The sequence below is a fragment of the Miscanthus floridulus genome, chromosome 12 (assembly GCF_019320115.1).
Source record: "Miscanthus floridulus cultivar M001 chromosome 12, ASM1932011v1, whole genome shotgun sequence".
Lineage (NCBI taxonomy): Eukaryota > Viridiplantae > Streptophyta > Magnoliopsida > Poales > Poaceae > Miscanthus > Miscanthus floridulus.
The window spans coordinates 47,876,841-47,884,872 of record NC_089591.1 but is presented as its reverse complement, the minus strand read 5'-3'; the positions used below and the strand labels follow the sequence as shown (position 1 = coordinate 47,884,872).

The 8,032-nt window shown below is 41.7% G+C and overlaps 2 protein-coding genes across 2 annotated transcripts; both read left to right on the top strand.

Moving 5' to 3' along the window:
* Positions 1-2,625, top strand: LOC136497871 (putative 12-oxophytodienoate reductase 11). The gene is made up of 5 exons (XM_066493751.1): positions 1-278; positions 886-1,026; positions 1,146-1,276; positions 1,528-1,686; positions 1,925-2,625. Exons 1-5 carry the CDS (start codon positions 202-204, stop codon positions 2,515-2,517), a joined length of 1,101 nt encoding a protein of 366 aa, XP_066349848.1. The 5' UTR covers positions 1-201; the 3' UTR covers positions 2,518-2,625.
* Positions 2,626-4,726: 2,101 nt separating this feature from the next.
* On the top strand, positions 4,727-7,720 carry LOC136495401 (putative 12-oxophytodienoate reductase 11). The gene is made up of 5 exons (XM_066491337.1): positions 4,727-5,109; positions 6,012-6,152; positions 6,270-6,400; positions 6,604-6,780; positions 6,987-7,720. Exons 1-5 carry the CDS (start codon positions 5,003-5,005, stop codon positions 7,577-7,579), a joined length of 1,149 nt encoding a protein of 382 aa, XP_066347434.1. The 5' UTR covers positions 4,727-5,002; the 3' UTR covers positions 7,580-7,720.
* Positions 7,721-8,032: the final 312 nt, after the last annotated feature.

Genomic DNA, 8,032 nt, shown 5'->3' with positions numbered 1-8,032 from the left:
TCCTTCTCAAGTGATCATCGGGAGGAGCAAACGCCGGGAAACGACAAGCCAAGCAGTTCACCAAATTGGTCCTCTCCTCTCTCGCTATTTTCGCCCATCAGTAATCACCCGCAAACGCCCCAACTCGCCAGCATAGCATAAAGAGACGGGAAGAGGTGACAAGGCGGAGGGGGAGTGAGACAGAGAGTGGGAGGAACGAAGATGACGAGCAATGACGATGCCAACAATGTCCCCCTCCTCACCCCTTACAAGATGAGCAAGTTTCATCTTTCCCACAGGTAACCACTAACCAACCTGCCGGAGGCTTACCAAATCTCCTAATCGCTCAATCAGCAAGTGGCGTTTTGATTATCGCCCCCAAGAAGTTATTCGTAGGTGCAAGTTGCGCAACCCATTTAATTTGGGCATCAAAGTGCCCAAATAAGGTGGACCTGTTCTTTTCCAAACAAGAAATTAAAGATGACAAACATGGCCATGGCCATGGCCTGCAGAAGCTCTCGTTTATGATCTTTTTTGCTTTGGGGTGGAGGTGCCGCTTTATCTGTTTTTATTTATTTATGCAGATGCCGTCTGCTGTTCGTAGGAAGACTAGGTTCCCCAATTCTCTCTCCTTCCTTCTTTCTTTTTTGCCCTTCGGCTTTAAGATGAGGTTGCAGTCCTTTCCTAGATTCTCATGCAAAATTTCAGATTGGCGCAAGTTGATAGTACTAAACAAACCATTAGTGAGTTTTCAAAAACAAACCATTAGTGAAAGAAGTCTACATATTCTTTTTTTTTTCCTTTTAAGACGGAAGTATGGAACCTCCGGTGAATTTTCTAAGTGAGCATCACACAGTGTATATGCCAGCAATTTGAAGATCCAGAACTTACCTTTTTTTTTTGTAGGGTGGTTCTTGCACCACTAACGAGGCAGCGTTCATACGGTAATGTTCCTCAGCCTCATGCCATACTGTATTATCAACAGAGAACAACTAAAGGAGGCCTTCTGATTTCCGAGGCCACTGGAGTGTCTGACACAGCTCAAGGGTGTGTCTTCTAGATCCTCAGACTCTGCCTTATTCTTGACATATGCAGTCATTATCATTTCTTTTTCATAGTTCAGTGATTTATAAAGAAGGGATGCTTACTTTCTTTATGCCAACAAGGTACAAGGATACTCCCGGCATCTGGACAAAGGAGCAAGTGGAAGCGTGGAGGCCAATAGTAGATGGGGTTCATGCCAAAGGAGGAACATTTTTCTGTCAGATTTGGCACGTGGGGAGAGTCTCCAATTCCAGTACGTTTACAATTACACCGTCTAATATAAACTTTGCTCTCAAAGCTCAATTTCATGGTAGCTAGTGTAGCTAACTTGCAACAAAATAGGTTCAGAGTTAGAGACAGTTATTCATGAAGACTTCTTGGTACTTTTCTTTTGGTGAACGAAGATATATATACTGACACGCTCATGCTGCATTCTGTACTGCCGTTTTATAAGTAAGGCCATTGTTACCAATAAATGTTAAATACTTAAATGCTCTAATGCAGCTTTTCAGCCTAATGGGCAGGCTCCAATTTCAAGCACTGACAAGCCAGTAAAATCACAACATGTGGCTAAGTTCACTCCTCCTAGAAGATTAGAGACCGATGAAATCCCTTTTATCATCAACAATTTCAGGGTAGCCGCTAGAAATGCAATTGAAGCTGGTAAGCTCCTTCCCCTCACATTTTACACTCTAAAGCGAATAAGATTAGTCTACGAAGAAAGAACAAATGTTTCTTGACTTTAGCGAATTAAGATCTGTAGAAAACTATATTTCATACTAATGTTCTTGTGGATTATTGTGTTTAATGTTTGACGACTACATGTTAGTTTATTGCAATCCTAGTTCTGACTCCATAATAAAAAGGGCAATCAATTTGAACTCTCCCTGTGTTTGTGTAGGATTTGATGGTGTTGAAATTCATGGAGCTCACGGTTACTTGATTGATCAATTTCTAAAGGACCATGTCAATGATCGCACAGACATATATGGTGGCAGCTTAGAGAACCGTTGCCGGTTTGCAGTAGAAATAGTTCAAGCGGTAGTTGATGAGATTGGAGCTGATAAGGTTGGGATAAGGCTTTCACCTTTTGCAAATTATTCGGGAGCAGTAGACTCAAACCCAGAAGCTCTAGGCCTGTATATGGCAAATGCACTGAACAATTTTGGAGTTCTCTATTGCCATGTAGTGGTGCCACGGATGGTGAAAAATGGTGAAAATTCTGAAACTCCCAGCAATATTGGGTTAATGAGGAGTGCATTTAAGGGAACAATTATTGTTGCTGGTGGCTACAGTAGGGAGGATGGAAATCATGCAATCTCCAGTGGTTATGCTGATTTGGTTGCATATGGGCGCTTATTTCTGTCCAATCCTGACTTGCCTCGGAGGTTTGAAATTGATGCTACTCTCAACAAGTACAACAGCGAGACTTTTTACACTCCTGATCCAGTTCTCGGATATACTGACTACCCATTTCTTCCATCAGATGTCTAAATGTGCCTTTTCAAAAAAGTTTATTTTAGATCCGGCAGCTACCATTTGTGCTGAATATAAGATGGGTCATTGATCTCAGTGCGTGGATTTCATGTTCATGGATTTATACTGCCCTCTCCTTAATACTTACAACATTATTCTTCCTGCATGAATGAATACTAGTATACTGCCAAGAGGTCTAATACCAAAGTAAAATTTAATGATATACTCCCTCTGTCCCAAAATAACTTAACTTCTAGAGTTGTTCTAAGTCAAGTTATTTTAAATCTAATCAAATTTATATAAAAATGAGTACTAATTTTTATGACATTAAATTAATATTATTAGATACACCATGAAATATATTCATATTCTACTTATTTGGTATCATAAGTATTGTTATTCTTCACTATAATTAATGTTGGTCAGACTCAAGATAGTTTGATTTATGATGATTCTAGGAATTGATTTATTTTTTGACAGAGGGAGTAGATCATATTATCTCTATTAGATGTAGTGCTCGTCTATCTGTCAAGTAGAGCACCAGACTAAGAGCGGTGTAAGTCTAGTTATTTTAAGTATTGCATAAACTTTATACATCTTCTTGTTGCTCCACACAGCGAACAAAAATTATAGAAGAAGGGTTTTTTCTTCTCGAGAACAAAAATTATAGAAGAAGTTTTTCTTTCCCTCGAGAACGCACCTGGCAACCTATTTTAGTATAAGAGAAGAAAGCAGTTCGCACACCGGGAACATATATTTTAGTAAGAGAACAAAGCACGACATCATGTACGTCTAAGCTAGCAAAAACAACACCGGGTTTGAAATGGTGGAACTATTCTTTATTATCTGAATATCGATGATTATAGAAGTAGTGGAACTATTCTTTATTATCTGAATATCAATGATTACAACATAGAGTTTACACGTATACATAGTTCTGTTAAACACTAAGAGTTTGGTAAGAGTCTACATATAAACGGACTATGATTAGGAACAACAAGCATGATTTGTTAAAGCACGACAAGCAAGCTGCGTAATAACCTCGTCTAAGGTGTCACTAATGGATATTAGAGAAACTCTTTATATATGGATTTAGGGTAAGTAAAGCACGTTAGAAAAGTATAACTGCACATCATACTAGTTTATTGTTTTTTTAGTAAAGTTTGAATTGAGCCTAAATATAAGTTTTTAGCGACTCAATCCACCCGTGTCTCTTTTGGATCAGACTCTGTTCTCCTATGAGTAGTCGCACGACGGGAGATGACACCCAACCTTGCAATCAAGTCGAGAAAAAATCAGTTAAAATAATTAATGATGTGCCAATTTCAGAAAAACACAAAATGATTGATTTTAGGTAGCTACTGTGATATGGCTATATTTTGGGCGTCTAATCTTTTTGTAGAGAGCCAGTTTTAGATCCAAATTTTACATGTGCTCTTCAAGTTACTTTTACCACTCCACAAGTTTTGGTAGTTCCTCTTGTTGTGCAGCGGTGGTATAATATACTAGTAGAATTGTAGAAAGAAGAAATACACGTAAAATGGCAACAGAAGGGACACAATCAATTTGGTGAAATTAGATACAAAATGATCCATGCCCTGTTCGTTTGGCTGATAAGCCATGACTGAAAGTACCATTGGCTGATTTGTTGTGAGAAAAAAATATTGTTCGTCGGCTGAAAAAAAAAAGTACGGCTTATAAGCCAAGCGAATAGAGAGAAAAAAAAAGACAGTCAGGAAACACTCCGAGCGCAAATTGGATTGCACCACGAAATGAACCAGATGGGTATTTTATTTGCCAAATTTTGAAGTTGAGACGACCTCACAAAATACAAGGAATTGCTTACATGATATTTGACGTCATGCTGACATCATCACGTAGAGGAACTGGGTCTGGGTGGCTTTGCCCATCCGGGCCGACTACGAGTGCTGTGGCTGCTGACCCGTGCCCTGCACATGTGCAGCGCTCGCTTGCAGTTCCATCACCCCGACGGCCGACCCGGCCTGTGGGCTGTGGTGCACTGCGGCCTGGTTCACCAGCTGAAGCAGGCCACGCACAGGGCACGCGTGTGCGCCAGCGCTTGAGTGACGCTACCACAGGACTCGTGCGTACTCCTATGCGGGCGGGAGACCGACGGACTCGACGAGAGCAGATAAATGGCGCAGACCGGGCCTCAGCTTTGCCATCGATCGCCTGTCTGCATCAGTGACACCTCACACCTGAGCGCGACTGCTCCGTCTCGCCTGCCACCACCATTATTGGTCTCTTTCCATGGGCGACCTTTGCAGCAAGAGTCCGGGAACGCGCCAGATTCATTGAATCCATCTCCACCTGTTCAATCATCTTTTTTTACAACAGCACCGGCAGCCATTGGTTTCGCTCCAAGGCATCGTCTTCTCTGTGCTCACCACTCGCCATTCCTAACACCGCCCCCTCCCCTCACTCCACCCTCCGCACCCACAACTTGCCAGCATAAAGAGAGGTGCCAAGGCAAAGCTAGAAGATGACAAGCACAAAGGGAGAGGAGCAGAGGACGATGGCCAGCGGCGCCGCTAACACTGTCCCCCTCGTCACCCCCTACAAGATGGGAAAATTTGATCTTTCCCACAGGTACGCCCTGGCCCCTTGCTTTGTGGTTGGGCCAATTCCCAATTTCCTAATCCCCTATCAGCAAACAAAGGGTTTCTGGTTAATTTCCCCAAGAAGCGGTTCGTTTGGAATCCGCCTCTCGTGCGAGTTGCGCAACATGGGGCTCCATGTGTGCGTCGTCAAAGCGGCCAAAGTAGCGCTGCTTTTCCCTAACTAGGAAGATGGCCGGCATAAGATCGTATCGTATGCGATCCATGTTGTGATTTTTAGCGATTTTATTATTTGGAATTTTGGATGCAGTGTGCTGTTCATAGAAGACAGGTTGTAGGTTCCCCACTTCACTGTTTTCCCTTTGTCTTTTATTTTTTTTTCTGTCTCCCTCTTTTACCCTTCGGCAAGTGGATTATTTACATATTTACCATATGAGTGGTATAAAAAGTACCATGTCAATGACTCATGTGTCAGTAACACGGTGTAAGATGCCATCCCTAATGGTAAACATGTAAATGCCTCTCGGCAAGTCGAGGGTGTGCATGCTTTGCAGGACGCAGCGTTGATGTGGGTCCTCAGCGTGTGCCATCATGTTGACACCAAACAAAGTCGATGGTGATTGTAAGTTGTGCTGAAAGCGAAAGGTTTGATTGGGGATATCTCTGAATTTCGCAGCATCATTATGTGGAAAGAGAAATTTCAATCCAAAATTCTACGGCTACCAAAAGAGTGGCTTAGACTTGTGCTTTCAAACAGTTGCTGTTACCAGTGTTTTACTCCAGAATGGAGTTGTAGGTAGCAAACCAAGTGCAGTGTTAATTCTTTTCACCAACAAAGGAGGTCCTGCGGATCTGGAAGTGTGACATGTGTATGTATCAGCAATTTACAAAGATCCATTTGATCCTGACAATCGCCTTTCTCTGCTTTTCTAGGGTAGTTCTCGCACCACTGACGAGACAGCGGTCCTACGGCAATGTTCCTCAACCTCATGCCATACTGTATTATCAACAGAGAGCGACTAAAGGAGGTCTTCTAATTGCTGAGGCCACGGGAGTGTCCGACACCGCTCAAGGGTGTGTCTACTAGACCATCAGGCTATGGATGCTTGAAATCTGTGTGGTCATGTTAGATTTCATTTCCACAGTTTGGCGGGAGGTCTAAATAAGATATGTTTTCTGTATGCATACAAGGTACAAAGACACTCCTGGCATTTGGACCAATGAGCAAGTCGAAGCATGGAAGCCAATCATAGATGGGGTTCATCAGAAAGGAGGGATATTTTTCTGTCAGATTTGGCACGTAGGGAGAGTCTCTAATTCCAGTATGTTTACAACCCCTCGAAGCTAAGTGGTAGTGTAGTCAACTTGCAAGAAAATAGGATTCGGATTTATCCATGAAGACTTCATGACAACATTAGTTATGTTTGTCATAAACCAAGATATTTGTGTGCTCATACTATTTCTAATACAGTTTTTATAAATAAAAGTGCCATTATACCAACAAACATTAAATGCTCTGATGCAGGTTTTCAGCCTAATGGGCAGGCTCCAATTTCAAGCACTGATAAGCCACTAAAACCTCAAGTGAGAGCCAATGGTGTAGATGTGGTTACTTTCACACCTCCTAGACGTTTAGAGACTGATGAAATTCCTTTGGTCATCAATGATTTCAGGGTAGCTGCTAGAAATGCAATCGAAGCTGGTAAGCTCCCTTTTGCACTCTAAATGTTCAGATTAGCCTACAAAGAACGAACAAATGTTTATTTACTTTAGTCCAAATTATTTATCGATCAGTAGAAAATTAGCACACACAGGTTCTTATCGAATATCTGTTAAATGTTGAGCAACTACCAAGTAGTTTACTGCAATCCTAGTTCTGACTCCTGAATAATATTAAACTGTATGTAGGGTTTGATGGTGTTGAAATCCATGGAGCTCACGGTTACTTGATTGATCAGTTTCTAAAGGATCAGGTCAATGATCGCACAGACAAATATGGTGGCAGTTTAGAGAATCGTTGCCGATTTGCACTAGAAGTAGTTCAAGCTGTAGTTGATGAAATTGGTGCTGACAAGGTCGGGATAAGGCTGTCACCTTTTGCCGGTTATTCTGATGCACCGGACTCAAACCCTGAAGCTCTAGGCCTGTATATGGCAAATGCACTGGATAAATTTGGAATTCTATATTGCCACATGGTGGAGCCGCGGATGGTAAAACTTGGTGAAAAATTTGAAACCCCATACAGTCTTCGTCCAATGAGGGATGCTTTCAAGGGAACATTTATAGTTGCTGGGGGCTACAATAGGGAGGATGGAAATGACGCAATCTCCACTGGGTATGCTGATTTGATTGCATTCGGGCGCTTGTTTTTGTCTAATCCTGACTTGCCTCGAAGGTTGGAAATAGATGCTCCCCTTAACAAGTACAACAGAGACACATTTTACATCCCTGATCCAGTTGTTGGGTATACTGACTACCCATTTCTTTCATCAGATGTGTAAATGCCCATTTTCAGCAAAGTCCTGTTTAGATTGAGTAGCTAGTTACTGTACCAGTAATATCAGGGGAATAAATCATTGGTCTGGATGCCTCATTTTCATGTATATGGACAAAGCAATATGATAATTGAATTGTGCCTCAAATCTTATAGTAGTAAAGAGATTGAGATGAAGATCAATCAGTTATGAAGTCTGCTTAAAAAGCCAGCCTGGTTTACCAGCAACTACCATGATCCTGTTGTAGTCACATGGGGCTTGCATGTTTCCTTCTTTTGCTTCCACATGTGTGCCAATAGTTACTGCCAAAGTCAATAAAAGGTACTGTACTGTGTCTTATCTTAGTGAAATGTTATGGCAAAGTTCTTTCAGGTGTCTTTCAAATTTCACTAGTCATTAAGCTCATCAGAAAAGTAATTGCTTAAGCATGTATTGAAATGATTATCCATCTATGAAGTA

Coding starts and splice junctions, on each gene's coding strand:
- LOC136497871 (XM_066493751.1), top strand. CDS start 202: ATGACGAGCAATGACGATGCCAACAATGTCCCCCTCCTCACCCCTTAC. Junction 279..885: donor AAGTTTCATCTTTCCCACAG/GTAACCACTAAC, acceptor TTTTTTTTGTAG/GGTGGTTCTTGCACCACTAA. Junction 1,277..1,527: donor GGGGAGAGTCTCCAATTCCA/GTACGTTTACAA, acceptor GCTCTAATGCAG/CTTTTCAGCCTAATGGGCAG.
- LOC136495401 (XM_066491337.1), top strand. CDS start 5,003: ATGACAAGCACAAAGGGAGAGGAGCAGAGGACGATGGCCAGCGGCGCC. Junction 5,110..6,011: donor AAATTTGATCTTTCCCACAG/GTACGCCCTGGC, acceptor CTGCTTTTCTAG/GGTAGTTCTCGCACCACTGA. Junction 6,781..6,986: donor TAGAAATGCAATCGAAGCTG/GTAAGCTCCCTT, acceptor AACTGTATGTAG/GGTTTGATGGTGTTGAAATC.